The following is a 22,060-nucleotide window of genomic DNA, read 5'->3' as shown; positions in this document are numbered from 1 at the left end:
ACCGACATTCACTGGGAACCAATCCCTCTCCTCTTCCTACTCCTACACATGCCTTATAACCTTGGTAAAAACTTTTCACTGCTTCTAGTAACTTACCTCCCACACCATATACTCTTAAGACCTTCCACAAAGCATCTCTATCAACCATATCATATGCCTTCTCCAGATCCATATATGCTACATACAAATCCATCTGTTTTTCTAAGTATTTCTCACATACATTCTTCAAAGCAAACAACTGATCGAAACATTCTTCACCACTTCTGAAACCACACTACTCTTCTCCAATCTGATTATCTGTACACGTCTTCATCCTTTCAATCAATACTCTGCCAAATAATTTCCCAGGAATACTCAAAAAACTTATGCCTCTGTATTTTGAGCACTCACCTTTATCCCCTCTTCCTTTGTAAAATGGCATTATGCATGCATTCCGCCAATCCTCAGGCACTTCACCATGTTGCTCCTGTCTAAATGTTCCTACCTACTACTTCTATCTACAGCTCCTAACATTTTGCCAAAATACAGAGCTAGCACATAGTGCTCACCACAAGAAAATCTAGTTACAAAGAATGAGCTGTGTGACTTAAGTGTTGTCAAGTGTTGTGTATGACAAGCATAGATTGTATGTTTGTGAAGAGAATGCCAGGAGTCCATGCGTGAGTGAGGCAGCAAGAAAGACAGCTACCTGGGTCAGGGGATTGCATTTTCACAACCAGTGAAGTGCTGGCTTACTACGCAGCTGCCATTTACCCTCCTGATACCCAGGTGGGTAGTACTGGTAATATACCTCCCAGGTCATTGGCTGCCTACCAACTACTACCTACCAGGAACTTTAGGCAGGAACATTAGGTAGAAGTAGTCATTATGAACATTAGGTTGGAGCCTCTGCAAACACTGTGCTAGAGCTGTCCTCTGCCAATGGCCAGTCAAGGAGACATTAAAGGCTAAGAAATGGCAATGGAGTTCACTAGTTGTGGAGACTCTATTGCTATGGTCACCCTCTTGAGGAAGTTCCAGTTGGAAACAAGCATCAGAGATACAGATAGATAGAAAGATTAATCTTCTGCCACTTTCTCTTATACATCTCTCAATCTCTTGTAGTCCTTCCCTACAAGTATCACTAACAGATCTCTCTTTTCTCTTTCACTAGCAACTCAACTTCAACCCATTGCACAATACTCTTTCTAAAACTTCCCTATCCTACCTACTTCCTGCCACACTTTTTACCCACACTTGTAAGCTGTGCTTCCCTCACTATCTTCAATTCCTAATCCACTCCAATTGTTTCCTGTGCTCTAGCCTTATGTTATTCTTCACTCAACCTCTCTTTGTATCACCACATAAAGCAGCACGGCTGAATCTTCAAGGAAGAGATGCAGATCACAGTGCAGATATAAGCAGGAAGAAGACTAATTAAGGAAAAGGATATCTCATATGAGGATATCAGAAGAAAAACATGGAATCAAATGCAGCAAAAGGATGCTGTATGTGGAGGAAGTGTGAATGAAGACAGTGATATCACTTGACAAACCCACTTAGTTCATGAAGTGAAAATTTGAGAACTTACATAAGAAAGGAAGTTTGTTTCAATTACTTTAACACACTGATGACAGGTTGATGTCTGTGAGCAATCTGAAAAGGTGTATGTATTTGAACCACCACATGGAACTGGAAGAAGAGGTAATGATCGATGCACAGATATACAAATATAGAGGCATTGATAGACAGATAGATAAATGGAGAGAAATGCAAACAGATAGATAGACAGATGACATATACATAAGTATAGAGATATACAAATTAGATAGATAGACAGACAAATAAACAGATAGACTGATAGATAGATAGATAGATACACATAAACAGACAGACAGAAAAACAGCTTATGAAAGGTTTGGTTAGGTCAGGTTAGATTAGATTATGTTAGGTTAGCTAAATTCAGGTCGAGTCTGATTAGGTATGGTTAAGTTCAGTAAGACTGAATTTGGGATTTGCTCAAATAGGTTAAGTAAAGACACCTCAAGTTAGGTTGGGTTAACTAATTTTTGGTTAATCTGCCTTCTCCTGTCACAGAGATGAACGACTGAAAGTGCATTTTAGAGAATGAAATCAAGCAAGCAGCCAGTAATATACTTAATAATGATGTCATCCAGTTACACATATCAAATATCCAATTAGAGAGTTTCTTGAAGTGATACCATACTCTAAACAATTTAACCAACATGAGATGTGATTACAAAATAGATATTTCAATTACTAGTACCTGCTAATTAAATTCCCCCCCAAAATAGATTCAATACATACCAACAGCTGCAGCAGTTTTGGAGGTTGGCACATTTGTACAATCTCCAATACCAAACACATTTGAATAATCTACATGCTGAAGGGTGTTTTTGTTGACATTAAGAAAACCAGCAGAATCTACCAAGGAACCACAACTCCGCAAGGGGTCAGGAGCACCCATTGGTGGTGTGACGTGAAGCATTTTATACTGTGGGAATAAAGAAACTGATCAATCCCAGCTCTTATAATGGGACTTGCAATAAACTTCTAAAAAATACACAAACATAATTTGAATATAATTTTGATTTATAAGGATAACTGGTCACCAATAGAAATTAGAAAATTATATGAGTCTTGAATTAGGCAAAACATTCAAGAGACAACCCAGGAAGAGAAACAAACTGGTTTTGGTACAATATCTGTCATATACAATCTTACAATTAATGATGGTAATTTTGATGTAACTCTGTGGAACAACTTACTTCCTGGTTTCATACCTAGAGCAACAAGCACAATAACTAAAACAACCAGCACTGTACCTAGAGCAATCAACACCATACCTAGAGTAACTAGCAACATATCTAGATAAACCATTAATGAACCTTGAACAAATAGCACTATACCATGAACAACCAGCACTCTACCTTGAACCAGTAATATACCTTGAATGATAGCACTATACCTAGAACAACCAAATGTCATATTAAGAACATACTGCAACATACCATGAACAACCAGTAATATACATGAGCAACAAACAGCAAACCTATAAAAACTGATACCACACCTAGAATAAATGGCACTGTACTTAAAACAATGGGCACCATATCAAATCTAGAACAACTAACACCAGATCCAGAACAACTGGTACCACATCTAGAATAACTAGTACTGTAACTAGAACCAGCAACATATCTACAATTGGCAACATACCTAGAACAACTGGCTATTTATTATTTATTTATTTTGCTTTGTTGCTGTCTCCCTAAAACAGCTGACACCATACCTAGAACATTTGACACCAATCTTAGTCCAACAGGCACTGTAACTAGAATAACTAGCATCATACCTAGAACAAGTGGCACCATGCCTAAAACCAGCATCCTATCTAGAGCAAATAGCACCATGGATAGAAAAACTGGTACCATATCAAGAACAACTGAGATTATACCTAGAACAATCAGCACCATACACAGAACAATTGGTACCAAACCTAAAACAACTTACACCATATCTAAACCTTAAGCAGCACTATATTTAGAACCAGCATCATACCTATGACACCTACCACTGTACCTAGAACAAAAAGCTTTACACCTTGGACAACCAGCAACTTATCTAGTGCAAACAAACAATTCATGGAATAACTGGCACCAAACCTAGAATAGCTGGCATCATACCTAGAAAAGCTAGCAACATACGTAAAACAAATGGCATTCCACCTTGATCAACTGGCACTACACCTAATGCAGCCATCATCTTACCTAGAAACAATGAGCACTATACGTAAACAAGTGGCACCCTATCTTACACTGTTTTCTTGGCCTCAAAGCTGCTAGGTTCATTGCTGGCTGTAGGCTGGCTGAAGAAGCTAGTCCATAAATGGTGAAGGATATAATGGGTGATGACACACTAATTATGTTATTTTATAAAAGCACATGTACTACTTCCAAAAATTTCTCCATATCTACCATCTGACAATATCTTTCAACATTTCATTATTTCTAGGTATCCTGACAAATGGGCCACAACATGGCTTTATCTTTTCCAATTATCATAGAATAATGCCTATACTTGGCTAACCTCCATAAGTTAATAATGGTACAATACGTTAGGTAGGTTTTCAAGAGAGGTGGAAGAAGCTTGAATTTCACAAGAGGTGGAACAAGCCTGAACATAAATTGTTGCTTGCTTTGAGGGAAGCCAAAGACCTTTCTTTAATCTCCTTCATTGAAAGGGTCCTCAGACAAGCCAAAACGGAAGCCACCTTTTTGACATCCATGCTGAGCCAAAAGGAAGTCTTAATCCACGACAAGACATTCCTTGTAGAAAGGGTTTGGGATAATATGAAACTTACTCACTTCATTTCTTTTCTTCTAACCTTAGGGTTTGGACTGATCCTAACTCAAAATGGTCATCATTGAAAATAAGATTATTATACCCTGACATTACAGGCACCTCTAACTCTTCTCTCAGCCCTACAGCCTAACAAGAAAAGTCATCAAAAGAAGCCATGAAGGCATTAAATAGCTAGAAAATCCCTCTGCTTGTAGGAAATTAAGGACCTTTGCCACCTCCTACTTAGAATGGAATAGGGGCCAGGAGGTTTCCTCTACAAGGATAACCTGAGAAGCTTATCCTATGTATATCTAAACAGATTTATTCACAAGCCAATGGATGGTGATTCCTAATGGCACTTTGTATGAGGCAATAGTATTTTCAACTTTTCTTATGAAGACTCAAAGGGTGTATCAAACAGAGAATCTAAATGTTTCAAAACAACAGCAAATATTCCCAGACTAAGCATCTGAATGTTCCAAGGCAAATGAGAACATTTACAGACTAAGAATTCTAATGTTCCATGTCAATTAAGAAGATTTCTTGACTAAATGATACTGTCTCTCAATTGGAAAAACCTTATGGAGAAAGATGTTATCTATACATTCTTCCATTCTGACTGCAAACATTAGAAATTCACACGTTCCAAAATCTAATGCTTAGTATTGGAGTCCCTCCCCAAGATTACACTGGAATAGGAAACCTTTAGGTATCAGCTGGGTGTATTTACACAACTTAAAAGGTTTCTAACATCAAAATATAATACAAACTCTGGGGTTACAAAAATCACTGTACCCTAAAAAAAAATATTTGCGAAAACTTTTCACTAAAGATTATTAAAAAAAGAAAGTAGGGAATACCTCTGGTTCTCATAGTTCTTATCCACAATCATGGCATCTATTGCACTGATCTGTCAAACAATGGAGATCCAAAGGTTGATAACAGAGCATTCATTTTGTTGTTGAATAATTCCACACTTGAGGAAGCAATGCCAATGAAAGGACCAAGTGCATCTCTTTCTAAAGACATTTCTACCATCATAAAAACCAACCAAATAGAATGTCATCCCCTACACTGCAAGCTCCTTGAAGATCGGAAACCTGAAGAAAAAGTTTTGAACACTGCTAGGAAAAGATATCTTTTCCTAAAGGATAGATCTGCAAAAGCCTTGTTCAGAGGCAAAAGCTTGCTGCTATGTTGTACATAAGAACCAGAGTCCTGCAAACTTGACAAAGGACATTCTGGGAGATAGAGAACCATAGAACCAACACTTCCCTTATTTTAATGTATGAGGACCTTTGTTTCTTTTCAAAAGCTAGCAGTTCCACAGCCTTCTAAAGAAAGGAACCCCTAACCATGACTGAGCAATTGAAAAGTCAGAAAAGCCATCCATGGTATAAGCTGTGTTAGTCCCTGATGAAAAGGTATAGTACTGGAATAAAGCCAGTGCTGGATTACAACTATGAGGGGCCCATGACACCTGAGACAAGGGAACCTTTTGAGTAGAGTCTACACTGCTGTCACATACAAATTAGGTCATAGTTACATGTTTCTTGTAAAACTGTGATACACATTGGAAAATATCATCAAGTAAATAGGAGAGTGATCAGATATCAAAATATTCACAATTTCTCAAGAACAAGAAAATAAAAAATAATTCTGGACTTTCTTTGTTTCAAGAATCATGCAATCTTATAAATGTATGCATACCTTGATAGTTTATCATCAACATAATATATATATATATATATATATATATATATATATATATATATATATATATATATATATATATATATATTTTTATTATTTCTTATTATACTTTGTCGCTGTCTCCCGCGTTTGCGAGGTAGCGCAAGGAAACAGACGAAAGAAATGGCCCAACCCCCCCCCCCATACACATGTATATACATACGCCCACACACACAAATATACATACCTACACAGCTTTCCATGGTTTACCCCAGACGCTTCACATGCCTTGATTCAATCCACTGACAGCACGTCAACCCCGGTATACCACATCGCTCCAATTCACTCTATTCCTTGCCCTCCTTTCACCCTCCTGCATGTTCAGGCCCCGATCACACAAAATCTTTTTCACTCCATCTTTCCATCTCCAATTTGGTCTCCCTCTTCTCCTTGTTCCCTCCACCTCCGACACATATATCCTCTTGGTCAATCTTTCCTCACTCATCCTCTCCATATGCCCAAACCACTTCAAAACACCCTCTTCTGCTCTCTCAACCACGCTCTTTTTATTTCCACACATCTCTCTTACCCTTACGTTGCTCACTCGATCAAACCACCTCACACCACACATTGTCCTCAAACATCTCATTTCCAGCACATCCATCCTCCTGCGCACAACTCTATCCATAGCCCACGCCTCGCAACCATACAACATTGTTGGAACCACTATTCCTTCAAACATACCCATTTTTGCTTTCCGAGATAATGTTCTCGACTTCCACACATTCTTCAAGGCCCCCAGGATTTTCGCCCCCTCCCCCACCCTATGATCCACCTCCGCTTCCATGGTTCCATCCGCTGCCAGATCCACTCCCAGATATCTAAAACACTTCACTTCCTCCAGTTTTTCTCCATTCAAACTCACCTCCCAATTGACTTGACCCTCAACCCTACTGTACCTAATAACCTTGCTCTTATTCACATTTACTCTTAACTTTCTTCTTTCACACACTTTTCCAAACTCAGTCACCAGCTTCTGCAGTTTCTCACATGAATCAGCCACCAGCGCTGTATCATCAGCGAACAACAACTGACTCACTTCCCAAGCTCTCTCATCCCCAACAGACTTCATACTTGCCCCTCTTTCCAAAACTCTTGCATTTACCTCCCTAACAACCCCATCCATAAACAAATTAAACAACCATGGAGACATCACACACCCCTGCCGCAAACCTACATTCACTGAGAACCAATCACTTTCCTCTCTTCCTACACGTACACATGCCTTACATCCTCGATAAAAACTTTTCACTGCTTCTAACAACTTTCCTCCCACACCATATATTCTTAATACCTTCCACAGAGCATCTCTATCAACTCTATCATATGCCTTCTCCAGATCCATAAATGCTACATACAAATCCATTTGCTTTTCTAAGTATTTCTCACATACATTCTTCAAAGCAAACACCTGATCCACACATCCTCTACCACTTCTGAAACCACACTGCTCTTCCCCAATCTGATGCTCTGTACATGCCTTCACCCTCTCAATCAATACCCTCCCATATAATTTACCAGGAATACTCAACAAACTTATACCTCTGTAATTTGAGCACTCACTCTTATCCCCTTTGCCTTTGTACAATGGCACTATGCACGCATTCCGCCAATCCTCAGGCACCTCACCATGAGTCATACATACATTAAATAACCTTACCAACCAGTCAACAATACAGTCACCCCCTTTTTTAATAAATTATATATATATATATATATATATATATATATATATATATATATATATATATATATATATATATAATCATGTATTTAACTGGCTGGATTGTACTCACCTACTGCAGCTTTTGTTTTAGTAATGTGAATAATATTCTCTTAAATGTCGTGATGACTAGTTGTAGGATTGAAATTAATGCAGTGGAAAAATTGAATTGACACTTTTGTTAAAGAATTTATAAGTAAACTCTGCAAAAAGATTTTTCTGTGCAGTACATACACTTCACACCCAATTCTTAATAACAAAATCGAAACATGATCTGTCAGTGTCTTTATCATTCAACTGAGTATTGTTTTATAGAATTAATAAGATTCCACTTCATACATACTATAATATGCATTGTTATCTTGCATGTCTTTTATGTATTAGTTATTTTCCGTTGCATGTAAGTTGTAGTATATGGCTTATTGAATTGGAACTAATTCTTATTTTTTGCATATTAACGGAAAATTAAGGTGTGTGTGTTGTTACTTATTGGTACCATATGGCAGGTGTAGCTGTACACTTATACGGCCTCATCCATTGAACATTCCTTGCTGTCGTACAACTTAGTAGATTTTTGTATGCTGTCTGCATCAATTACATTTTATAACAGGAAAAATGTATGCGAAAGTGCTAATTGATGGAGTGATAAAATTGACTGAATGCAAAATAAGCGAGGAGCAAGGGCGTTTTAGGAAAGGTAGGGGATGCGTGAATCAGACTGATGTGGTGAAAATTACTGTGGAAAAGTATCTAGGAAAAGGTAAGAAGCTGTTTACAGCTTTTGTGGATCTGGAGAAAGCTTATGACCAAGTCTATTGGAATGCAGAGTCGAGTGTTAAGATTACATGGGTACGCCGTGGGACTAGTGTTGCATTCTGTGAAAGCCTTCTTTAGAGTAGTGATTTGCTGTGTAAGAGTAAATGGAGAGTTGAACAATAGTTTTGGTATACATGTAGGTGTGAGGCAGGGCTTTGTGATGGGTTTTTAATATATATCTATATATATCTATATATGGATCTGGCAGCGGATGGAAGCGGAAGTGGATCATAGGGTGGGGGAGGGGGCGAAAATCCTGGGAGCCTTGAAGAATGTGTGGAAGTCGAGAACATTATCTCGGAAAGCAAAAATGGGTATGTTTGAAGGAATAGTGGTTCCAACAATGTTGTATGGTTGCGAGGCGTGGGCTATGGATAGAGTTGTGCGCAGGAGGATGGATGTGCTGGAAATGAGATGTTTGAGGACAGTATGTGGTGTGAGGTGGTTTGATCGAGTAAGTAACGTAAGGGTAAGAGAGATGTGTGGAAATAAAAAGAGCGTGGTTGAGAGAGCAAAAGAGGGTGTTTTGAAGTGGTTTGGGCACATGGAGAGAATGAGTGAGGAAAGATTGACCAAGAGGATATATGTGTCGGAGGTGGAGGGAACGAGGAGAAGTGGGAGACCAAATTGGAGGTGGAAAGATGGAGTGAAAAAGATTTTGTGTGATCGGGGCCTGAACATGCAGGAGGGTGAAAGGAGGGCAAGGAATAGAGTGAATTGGATCGATGTGGTATACCGGGGTTGACGTGCTGTCAGTGGATTGAATCGGCATGTGAAGCGTCTGGGGTAAACCATGGAAAGCTGTGTAGGTATGTATATTTGCGTGTGTGGACGTATGTATATACATGTGTATGGGGGTGGGTTGGGCCATTTCTTTCGTCTGTTTCCTAGCGCTACCTCGCAAACGCGGGAGACAGCGACAAAGCAAAAAAAAAAAAAAAAAAAAAAATCTATATATATGCATATCCCTGGGGATAGGGGAGAAAGAATACTTCCCACGTATTCCCTGCGTGTCGTAGAAGGCGACTAAAAGGGGAGGGAGCGGGTGGCTGGAAATCCTCCCCTCTCGTTTTTTTTTTTTCAATTTTCCAAAAGAAGGAACAGAGAAGGGGGGCCAGGTGAGGATATTCCCTCAAAGGCCCAGTCCTCTGTTCTTAACGCTACCTCGTTAATGCGGGAAATGGCGAATAGTATGAAAGAAAGAAGAATATATAATCATCACTGAAGGCATTCTCATTATGAACTGTTGTCCATTTTTCATAAACTGCACATGTGCTGAGAGAAACCTTCCAGTTTTATTTTCAAGAGTGTACTCTCGAACAGGGGGTCCCAATTTTTTTGAATGTCAAACCCATCACAAACATTTTGAGCTTACATCAACCCCCAGTCACATACTCAGTAAATAATCATAATCATTTACATATACAGTAATATCTAACACCAACATATGTCCGAGCTCCGTTTTGACCAACTGGTTGGATCTCAAAAAAGACATAAGTCGGGCGTATGTTAGCTTGGCATGTAGAATTCACATACCTGTACAGCATTCTTTTATCCTACACAATTTCTATTATGATTATCTCGTTTCTTTACCAACCAGCATTATTACACAATTCTGTGGTTTCTATTTACCTTTTATCTAAGATTCTTTAGTTCATATTTCATCATTACTTTTTATGTTATGCAAGTCCTGTCATGGTTATCTTGTTTTTTGTTTGACCAGTTTTACGAATTGACATTTTTTAAATCACTCTATGGTATATTTAAAAATAAAAAATTCTTTGGTTTATATTTTACCTTTTCATCAGCTCCTTCATCAGCACTTGCTGCATCACCTGTGACTCGAACACTGTGCAAGATATATCTTCTTTTAAATCTGTTGAACCAACCATGACTTGCTGTGAAGTTCTCAATGTAATCTGCACCTGCGTGCTCCTTCAAAGTCTCAAAAAAGGCTTATAGTCTTCACCTGTACTGTTAGTAAGATTGGTGGTACACATATTGTAATCTGACCTTCCATCCACAGCATTAACTTTTCCATTTCAAGGATGGGCCCTTGTCGGTGCTTTGTTATTATTGTAGACTTCACACTTGCAAAACCTGTCACTGCTTCACGTACATTTTCTTTGTCCTTTAAATTTAAGGAGACTGTCAGATCAGACAACAGAAGATCAGGTGCAATCACATTAACATTTTTTTCCTCCTTCATATTGGGTGATCACCTTTATTTTCAATTCTAAATTGAGTGTCTTCCTCCCCTTCTTCCCAGACCTATCAAGTGACAGGTTTTCCTCATACTCATCATCTTCTTGGGGGTTTAACACAAAAGCAAGAACTGAGAGAGGTGCTATGAAGTACACAATACCAGGATAATGTCTGACAGTCACTACTGTACGCCCAAAGCCATCAGTACAGGAAGAAGTACAACCAAGATTAATTCTTGTATATATGTAAGGAGGCTAAGGTGAAGATTAGTATGGGTTTTCAGAAAAGAGGAGTGAATGTTGGGGTGAAGAAGGTGGTGAGAGTAAGTGAGCTTGGGAAGGAGACCTGTGTGGGGAAGTACCAGGAGAGACTGTGTACAGAATGGAAAAAGGTGAGAACAATGGAAGTAAGGGGAGTGGGGGAGGAATGGGATGTATTTAGGGAATCAGTGATGGATTGCGCAAAAGATGCTTGTGGCATGAGAAGAGTGGGAGGTGGGCTGTTTAGAAAGGGTAGTGAGTGGTGGGATGAAGAAGTAAGAGTATTAGTGAAAGAGAAGAGAGAGGCATTTGGACGATTTTTGCAGGGAAAAAATGCAATTGAGTGGGAGAAGTATAAAAGAAAGAGACAGGAGGTCAAGAGAAAGGTGCAAGAGGTGAAAAAAAGGGCAAATGAGAGTTGGGGTGAGAGACTATCAGTAAATTTTAGGGAGAATAAAAAGATGTTCTGGAAGGAGGTAAATAGGGTGCGTAAGACAAGGGAGCAAATGGGAACTTCAGTGAAGGGCGTAAATGGGGAGGTGATAACAAGTAGTGGTGATGTGAGAAGGAGATGGAATGAGTATTTTGAAGGTTTGTTGAATGTGTCTGATGACAGAGTGGCAGATATAGGGTGTTTTGGTCGAGGTGGTGTGCAAAGTGAGAGGGTTAGGGAAAATGATTTGGTAAACAGAGAAGAGGTAGTAAAAGCTTTGCGAAAGATGAAAGCCGGCAAGGCAGCAGGTTTGGATGGTATTGCAGTGGAATTTATTAAAAAAGGGGGTGACTGTATTGTTGACTGGTTGGTAAGGTTATTTAATGTATGTATGACTCATGGTGAGGTGCCTGAGGATTGGCGGAATGCGTGCATAGTGCCATTGTACAAAGGCAAAGGGGATAAGAGTGAGTGCTCAAATTACAGAGGTATAAGTTTGTTGAGTATTCCTGGTAAATTATATGGGAGGGTATTGATTGAGAGGGTGAAGGCATGTACAGAGCATCAGATTGGGGAAGAGCAGTGCGGTTTCAGAAGTGGTAGAGGATGTGTGGATCAGGTGTTTGCTTTGAAGAATGTATGTGAGAAATACTTAGAAAAGCAAATGGATTTGTATGTAGCATTTATGGATCTGGAGAAGGCATATGATAGAGTTGATAGAGATGCTCTGTGGAAGGTATTAAGAATATATGGTGTGGGAGGAAAGTTGTTAGAAGCAGTGAAAAGTTTTTATCGAGGATGTAAGGCATGTGTACGTGTAGGAAGAGAGGAAAGTGATTGGTTCTCAGTGAATGTAGGTTTGCGGCAGGGGTGTGTGATGTCTCCATGGTTGTTTAATTTGTTTATGGATGGGGTTGTTAGGGAGGTAAATGCAAGAGTCCTGGAAAGAGGGGCAAGTATGAAGTCTGTTGGGGATGAGAGAGCTTGGGAAGTGAGTCAGTTGTTGTTCGCTGATGATACAGCGCTGGTGGCTGATTCATGTGAGAAACTGCAGAAGCTGGTGACTGAGTTTGGTAAAGTGTGTGGAAGAAGAAAGTTAAGAGTAAATGTGAATAAGAGCAAGGTTATTAGGTACAGTAGGGTTGAGGGTCAAGTCAATTGGGAGGTGAGTTTGAATGGAGAAAAACTGGAGGAAGTGAAGTGTTTTAGATATCTGGGAGTGGATCTGGCAGCGGATGGAACCATGGAAGCGGAAGTGGATCATAGGGTGGGGGAGGGGGCGAAAATTTTGGGAGCCTTGAAAAATGTGTGGAAGTCGAGAACATTATCTCGGAAAGCAAAAATGGGTATGTTTGAAGGAATAGTGGTTCCAACAATGTTGTATGGTTGCGAGGCGTGGGCTATGGATAGAGTTGTGCGCAGGAGGATGGATGTGCTGGAAATGAGATGTTTGAGGACAATGTGTGGTGTGAGGTGGTTTGATCGAGTAAGTAACGTAAGGGTAAGAGAGATGTGTGGAAATAAAAAGAGCGTGGTTGAGAGAGCAGAAGAGGGTGTTTTGAAGTGGTTTGGGCACATGGAGAGAATGAGTGAGGAAAGATTGACCAAGAGGATATATGTGTCGGAGGTGGAGGGAACGAGGAGAAGAGGGAGACCAAATTGGAGGTGGAAGGATGGAGTGAAAAAGATTTTGTGTGATCGGGGCCTGAACATGCAGGAGGGTAAAAGGAGGGCAAGGAATAGAGTGAATTGGAGCGATGTGGTATACAGGGGTTGACGTGCTGTCAGTGGATTGAATCAAGGCATGTGAAGCGTCTGGGGTAAACCATGGAAAGCTGTGTAGGTATGTATATTTGCGTGTGTGGACGTGTGTATGTACATGTGTATGGGGGGGGGGTTGGGCCATTTCTTTCGTCTGTTTCCTTGCGCTACCTCGCAAACGCGGGAGACAGCGACAAAGTATAAAAAAAAAAAAAAAAAAAATGTAATTCTTTATTTTTTATCTTAATTTCTTTTGTTTGCTTTGTCGCTGCCTCCCGCGTTAGCGAGGTAGCGCAAGAAAACAGACAAAAGAATGGCCCAACCCACCCACATACACATGTATATACATACACGTCCACACACACAAATATAAATACCTATACATCTCAATGTATACATATATATACACACACAGACATATAAATATATACACATGTACATAATTCATACTGTCTGCCTTTATTCATTCCCATCGCCACCCTGCCACACATGGAATAACAACCCCCTCCCCCCTCATGTAACAATGCACCGAAACCACAGCTCAGTGTAATTCTTTAATTTACATTTTTTCCAGTCGTATGTACAGATAGTCATAAGTTGCATAGGACACAAGTAGGCGATAGACATAGACAGCTAGAGACTGAGTGTGAAAATGTGGCCTTTTAGTCTGTTTTCCTTGCACCACCTCACTGAAGCAGGGAGTAACGATGCTGCTTCCTGTGGGGTGGGGTAGCAACAGGAATGAATAAAAGCAAGCAAGTATGAATATGTACATGTCTACATAGGCATATGTCTGTGTATGTGTATGTTTAAGTATATGTTGAAGAATGTGTGGAAGGAAAGAACATTATCTCGGAGAGCAAAAATGGGTATGTTTAAAGGAATGGTAGTTCCAACAATGTTTTATGGTTGCAAGGCATGGGCTATAGATTTGTTTGTACGGAGGAGGGTGGATGCGTTGGAAATGAAATTTTTGAGGACAATATGTGGTGTGAGCTGGTTTGATTGAGTAAATAAAGTAATGGTAAGAGAGATGAGTGGAAATAAAAAGAGTATGGTTGAGAGAGCAAAAGAGGGTGTGCTGAAATGGTCTGGACATATTGAGATAATGAGTGAGGAAAGATTGACAAAGAGGATACATGTGTCAGAGGTGAAGGGAACAAGGAGAAGTAGGAGACTAAATTAAAGGTGGAAGGATGGAGTGAAAAAGATTTTGAGCGATCGGGGCCTGAACATACAGGAGGATGAGAGGCGTGCAAGGAATAGAGTGAATTGGAGTAATGTGGTATACTGGGGTCAATGTGCTGTCAAGGGACTGAACCAGGGAATGTGAAGCATCTGGGGTTACCCATGGAAGGGTCTATGGGGTCTTGATGTGGATAGGGAGCTGTGGTTTCGGTGCATTACACATGACAGCTAGAGACTAAGTGTGAATGAAAGGGGCCTTTCTGTCTGTATTCCTGGCACTACCTCGCTGAAGCAGGGGATAGTGATGCCGTTTTCCTGTTGGGCGGGGTAATAACAGGAATGGATGAAGGCTAGCAAGTATGAATATGTACATAAGTATGTATGTAATGTCTATGTATGTGTATGTAATGTGCGTGTATGTTGATATGTATATGTACATAAGTATGTATGTAATGTCTATGTATGTGTATGTAATGTACGTGTATGTTGATATGTATATGTGTGTATGAGTGGATGGCCCATTCTTCATCTGTTTCCAGGCGCTACCTTACTGAAACAGGAAATGGCAATTATGTATATTTATTTATTTTGCTTTGTCACTGTCTCCCGCGTTTGCGAAGTAGCGCAAGGAAACAGACGAAAGAAATGGCCCAACCCACCCCCCTACATATGTAAATACATACACGTCCCCACACGCAAATATACATATCCATACATCTCAATGTACACATATATATACACACACAGACATATACATATATACACATGCACACAATTCACACTGTCTGCCTTTATTCATTCCCATCGCCACCTCGCCACACATGGAATAACATCCCCCTCCCCCCTCATGTGTGCAAGGTAGCGCTAGGAAAAGACAACAAAGGCCCCATTCGTTTACACTCAATCTCTGGCTGTCATGCAACAATGCCCGAACCACAGCTCCCTTTCCACATCCAGGCCCTACAGAACTTTCCACGGTTTACACCAGACGCTTCACGTACCCTGATTCAATCAACTGACAGCACGTCGATCCCGGTATACCACATCGATCCAATTCATTCTATTCCTTGCCCGCCTTTCACCCTCCTGCATGTTCAGGCCCTGATCACTCAAAATCTTTTTCACTCCATCTTTCCACCTCCATTTTGGTCTCCCTCTTCTCCTCGTTCCCTCCACCTCTGACACATATATCCTCTTGGCCAATCTTTCCTCACTCATTCTCTCCATGTGCCCAAACCATTTCAAAACACCCTCTTCTGCTCTCTCAACCACTTTTCTTATTTCCACACATCTCTCTTACCCTTACATTACTTACTCGATCAAACCACCTCACACCACACATTGTCCTCAAACATCTCATTTCCAGCACATCCACCCTCCTGCGCACAACTCTATCCATAGCCCACGCCTCGCAACCATACAACATTGTTGGAACCACTATTCCTTCAAACATACCCATTTTTGCTTTCCGAGATAATGTTCTCGACTTCCACACATTCTTCAAGGCTCCCAGGATTTTTGCCCCCTCCCCCACCCTATGATTCACTTCCGCTTCTATGGTTCCATCCACGGCCAGATCCACTCCCAGATATCTAAAACACTTCACTTCCTCCAGTTTTTCTCCATTCAAACTTACCTCCCAATTGACTTGACCCTCAACCCTACTGTAACTAATAACCTTGCTCTTATTCACATTTACTCTTAACTTTCTTCTTTCACACACTTTACCAAACTCAGTCACCAGCTTCAGCAGTTTCTCACATAAATCAGCCACCAGCGCTGTATCATCAGCGAACAACAACCGACACTTCCCAAGCTCTCTCATCCCCAACAGACTTCATACTTGCCCCTCTTTCCAAAACTCTTGCATTCACCTCCCTAACAACCCCATCCATAAACAAATTAAACAACCATGGAGACATCACACACCCCTGCCGCAAACCTACATTCACTGAGAACCAATCACTTTCCTCTCTTCCTACACGTACACATGCCTTACATCCTCGATAAAAACTTTTCACTGCTTCTAACAACTTGCCTCCCACACCATATATTCTTATACCTTCCACAGAGCATCTCTATCAACTCTATCATATGCCTTCTCCAGATCCATAAATGCTACATACAAATCCATTTGCTTTTCTAAGTATTTCTCACATACATTCTTCAAAGCAAACACCTGATCCACACATCCTTACCACTTCTGAAACCACACTGCTCTTCCCCAATCTGATGCTCTGTACATGCCTTCACCCTCTCAATCAATACCCTCCCATATAATTTACCAGGAATACTCAACAAACTTATACTCTGTAATTTGAGCACTCACTCTTATCCCCTTTTGCCTTTGTACAATGGCACTAATGCACGCATTCCGCCAATCCTCAGGCACCTCACCATGAGTCATACATACATTAAATAACCTTACCAACCAGTCAAAACAATACAGTCACCCCCTTTTTAATAAATTATATATAAAATATATATATATATATATATATATATATATATATATATATATAAAAATATATATATATAATCATGTATTTAACTGGCTGGATTGTACTCACCTACTGCAGCTTTTGTTTTAGTAATGTGAATAATATTCTCTTAAATGTCGTGATGACTAGTTTGTAGGATTGAAATTAATGCAGTGGAAAATTGAATTGACACTTTTGTTAAAGAATTTATAAGTAACTTTGCAAAAAGATTTTTCTGTGCAGTACATACACTTCACACCCAATTCTTAATAACAAAATCGAAACATGATCTGTCAGTGTCTTTATCATTCAACTGAGTATTGTTTTATAAATTAAAAGATTCCACTTCATACATACTATAATATGCATTGTTATCTTGCATGTCTTTTATGTATTAGTTATTTTCCGTTGCATGTAAGTTGTAAGTATATGGCTTATTGAATTGGAACTAATTCTTATTTTTTTGCATATTAACGGAAAATTAAGTGTGTGTGTTGTTACTTATTGGTACCATATGGCAGGTGTAGCTGTACACTTATACGGCCTCATCCATTGAACATTCCTTGCTGTCGTACAACTTAGTAGATTTTTGTATGCTGTCTGCATCAATTACATTTTATAACAGGAAAAATGTATGCGAAAGTGCAATTGATGGAGTGATAAAATTGACTGAATGCAAAATAAGCGAGGAGCAAGGGCGTTTTAGGAAAGGTAGGGGATGCGTGAATCAGATTGATGTGGTGAAAATTACTGTGGAAAAGTATCTAGGAAAGGTAAGAAGCTGTTTACAGCTTTTGTGGATCTGGAGAAAGCTTATGACCAAGTCTATTGGAATGCAGAGTCGAGTGTTAAGATTACATGGGTACGCCGTGGGACTAGTGTTGCATTCTGTGAAAGCCTTCTTTAGAGTAGTGATTTGCTGTGTAAGAGTAAATGGAGAGTTGAAACAATAGTTTTGGTATACATGTAGGTGTGAGGCAGGGCTTTGTGATGGTTTTTAATTATATCTAATATATATCTATATATGGATCTGGCAGCGGATGGAAGCGGAAGTGGATCATAGGGTGGGGGAGGGGGCGAAAATCCTGGGAGCCTTGAAGAATGTGTGGAAGTCGAGAACATTATCTCGGAAAGCAAAAATGGGTATGTTTGAAGGAATAGTGGTTCCAACAATGTTGTATGGTTGCGAGGCGTGGGCTATGGATAGAGTTGTGTGCAGGAGGATGGATGTGCGGAAATGAGATGTTTGAGGACAGTATGTGGTGTGAGGTGGTTTGATCGAGTAAGTAACGTAAGGGTAAGAGAGATGTGTGGAAATAAAAAGAGCGTGGTTGAGAGAGCAAAAGAGGGTGTTTTGAAGTGGTTTGGGCACATGGAGAGAATGAGTGAGGAAAGATTGACAAGAGGATATATGTGTCGGAGGTGGAGGGAACGAGGAGAAGTGGGAGACCAAATTGGAGGTGGAAAGATGGAGTGAAAAAGATTTTGTGTGATCGGGGCCTGAACATGCAGGAGGGTGAAAGGAGGGCAAGGAATAGAGTGAATTGGATCGATGTGGTATACCGGGGTTGACGTGCTGTCAGTGGATTGAATCGGCATGTGAAGCGTCTGGGGTAAACCATGGAAAGCTGTGTAGGTATGTATATTTGCGTGTGTGGACGTATGTATATACATGTGTATGGGGGTGGGTTGGGCCATTTCTTTCGTCTGTTTCCTAGCGCTACCTCGCAAACGCGGGAGACAGCGACAAAGCAAAAAAAAAAAAAAAAAAAAAAATCTATATATATGCATATCCCTGGGGATAGGGGAGAAAGAATACTTCCCACGTATTCCCTGCGTGTCGTAGAAGGCGACTAAAAGGGGAGGGAGCGGGTGGCTGGAAATCCTCCCCTCTCGTTTTTTTTTTTCAATTTTCCAAAAGAAGGAACAGAGAAGGGGGGCCAGGTGAGGATATTCCCTCAAAGGCCCAGTCCTCTGTTCTTAACGCTACCTCGTTAATGCGGGAAATGGCGAATAGTATGAAAGAAAGAAGAATATATAATCATCACTGAAGGCATTCTCATTATGAACTGTTGTCCATTTTTCATAAACTGCACATGTGCTGAGAGAAACCTTCCAGTTTTATTTTCAAGAGTGTACTCTCGAACAGGGGGTCCCAATTTTTTTGAATGTCAAACCCATCACAAACATTTTGAGCTTACATCAACCCCCAGTCACATACTCAGTAAATAATCATAATCATTTACATATACAGTAATATCTAACACCAACATATGTCCGAGCTCCGTTTTGACCAACTGGTTGGATCTCAAAAAGACATAAGTCGGGCGTATGTTAGCTTGGCATGTAGAATTCACATACCTGTACAGCATTCTTTTATCCTACACAATTTCTATTATGATTATCTCGTTTCTTTACCAACCAGCATTATTACACAATTCTGTGGTTTCTATTTACCTTTTATCTAAGATTCTTTAGTTCATATTTCATCATTACTTTTTATGTTATGCAAGTCCTGTCATGGTTATCTTGTTTTTTGTTTGACCAGTTTTACGAATTGACATTTTTTAAATCACTCTATGGTATATTTAAAAAAAAAAAAATTCTTTGGTTTATATTTTACCTTTTCATCAGCTCCTTCATCAGCACTTGCTGCATCACCTGTGACTCGAACACTGTGCAAGATATATCTTCTTTTAAATTGTTGAACCAACCATGACTTTGCTGTGAAGTTCTCAATGTAATCTGCACCTGCGTGCTCCTTCAAAGTCTCAAAAAAGGCTTATAGTCTTCACCTGTACTGTTAGTAAGATTGGTGGTACACATATTGTAATCTGACCTTCCATCCACAGCATTAACTTTTCCATTTCAAGGATGGGCCCTTGTCGGTGCTTTGTTATTATTGTAGACTTCACACTTGCAAAACCTGTCACTGCTTCACGTACATTTTCTTTGTCCTTTAAATTTAAGGAGACTGTCAGATCAGACAACAGAAGATCAGTGTCAATCACATTAACATTTTTTTCCTCCTTCATATTGGGTGATCACCTTTATTTTCAATTCTAAATTGAGTGTCTTCCTCCCCTTCTTCCCAGACCTATCAAGTGACAGGTTTTCCTCATACTCATCATCTTCTTGGGGGTTTAACACAAAAGCAAGAACTGAGAGAGGTGCTATGAAGTACACAATACCAGGATAATGTCTGACAGTCACTACTGTACGCCCAAAGCCATCAGTACAGGAAGAAGTACAACCAAGATTAATTCTTGTATATATGTAATTCTTTATTTTTTATCTTAATTTCTTTTGTTTGCTTTGTCGCTGCCTCCCGCGTTAGCGAGGTAGCGCAAGAAAACAGACAAAAGAATGGCCCAACCCACCCACATACACATGTATATACATACACGTCCACACACACAAATATAAATACCTATACATCTCAATGTATACATATATATACACACACAGACATATAAATATATACACATGTACATAATTCATACTGTCTGCCTTTATTCATTCCCCTCGCCACCCTGCCACACATGGAATAACAACCCCCTCCCCCCCTCATGTAACAATGCACCGAAACCACAGCTCAGTGTAATTCTTTAATTTACATTTTTTCCAGTCGTATGTACAGATAGTCATAAGTTGCATAGGACACAAGTAGGCGATAGACATAGACAGCTAGAGACTGAGTGTGAAAATGTGGCCTTTTAGTCTGTTTTCCTTGCACCACCTCACTGAAGCAGGGAGTAACGATGCTGCTTCCTGTGGGGTGGCGTAGCAACAGGAATGAATAAAAGCAAGCAAGTATGAATATGTACATGTCTACATAGGCATATGTCTGTGTATGTGTATGTTTAAGTATATGTTGAAGAATGTGTGGAAGGAAAGAACATTATCTCGGAGAGCAAAAATGGGTATGTTTAAAGGAATGGTAGTTCCAACAATGTTTTATGGTTGCAAGGCATGGGCTATAGATTTGTTTGTACGGAGGAGGGTGGATGCGTTGGAAATGAAATTTTTGAGGACAATATGTGGTGTGAGCTGGTTTGATCGAGTAAGTAAAGTAATGGTAAGAGAGATGAGTGGAAATAAAAAGAGTATGGTTGAGAGAGCAAAAGAGGGTGTGCTGAAATGGTCTGGACATATTGAGATAATGAGTGAGGAAAGATTGACAAAGAGGATACATGTGTCAGAGGTGAAGGGAACAAGGAGAAGTAGGAGACTAAATTAAAGGTGGAAGGATGGAGTGAAAAAGATTTTGAGCGATCGGGGCCTGAACATACAGGAGGATGAGAGGCGTGCAAGGAATAGAGTGAATTGGAGCAATGTGGTATACTGGGGTCAATGTGCTGTCAAGGGACTGAACCAGGGAATGTGAAGCATCTGGGGTTACCCATGGAAGGGTCTATGGGGTCTTGATGTGGATAGGGAGCTGTGGTTTCGGTGCATTACACATGACAGCTAGAGACTAAGTGTGAATGAAAGGGGCCTTTCTGTCTGTATTCCTGGCACTACCTCGCTGAAGCAGGGGATAGTGATGCCGTTTTCCTGTTGGGCGGGGTAATAACAGGAATGGATGAAGGCTAGCAAGTATGAATATGTACATAAGTATGTATGTAATGTCTATGTATGTGTATGTAATGTACATGTATGTTGATATGTATATGTACATAAGTATGTATGTAATGTCTATGTATGTGTATGTAATGTACGTGTATGCTGATATGTATATGTGTGTATGAGTGGATGGCCCATTCTTCATCTGTTTCCAGGCGCTACCTTACTGAAACAGGAAATGGCAATTATGTATATTTATTTATTTTGCTTTGTCACTGTCTCCCGCGTTTGCGAAGTAGCGCAAGGAAACAGACGAAAGAAATGGCCCAACCCACCCCCCTACATATGTAAATACATACACGTCCCCACACGCAAATATACATATCCATACATCTCAATGTACACATATATATACACACACAGACATATAAATATATACACATGCACACAATTCACACTGTCTGCCTTTATTCATTCCCATCGCCACCTCGCCACACATGGAATAACATCCCCCTCCCCCCTCATGTGTGCA

The 22,060-nt window shown here is 40.1% G+C and overlaps 1 protein-coding gene across 4 annotated transcripts in view; it reads right to left on the bottom strand.

Moving 5' to 3' along the window:
* The window catches only part of Sqor (Sulfide quinone oxidoreductase), a 125,628-nt gene that overhangs the window by 31,497 nt on the left and 72,071 nt on the right, over positions 1–22,060 (bottom strand). For all 4 annotated transcript variants that reach the window (XM_071662837.1, XM_071662838.1, XM_071662836.1 and 1 more), the window contains exon 9: positions 2,308–2,494. In XM_071662837.1, the coding sequence (XP_071518938.1) occupies positions 2,308–2,494 (187 nt within the window). The remainder of the gene's footprint in view (positions 1–2,307; positions 2,495–22,060) is intronic.

This window comes from Panulirus ornatus, chromosome 6 (genome assembly GCF_036320965.1).
Source record: "Panulirus ornatus isolate Po-2019 chromosome 6, ASM3632096v1, whole genome shotgun sequence".
Lineage (NCBI taxonomy): Eukaryota > Metazoa > Arthropoda > Malacostraca > Decapoda > Palinuridae > Panulirus > Panulirus ornatus.
This window is presented reverse-complemented; position numbering and strand designations above follow the sequence as displayed.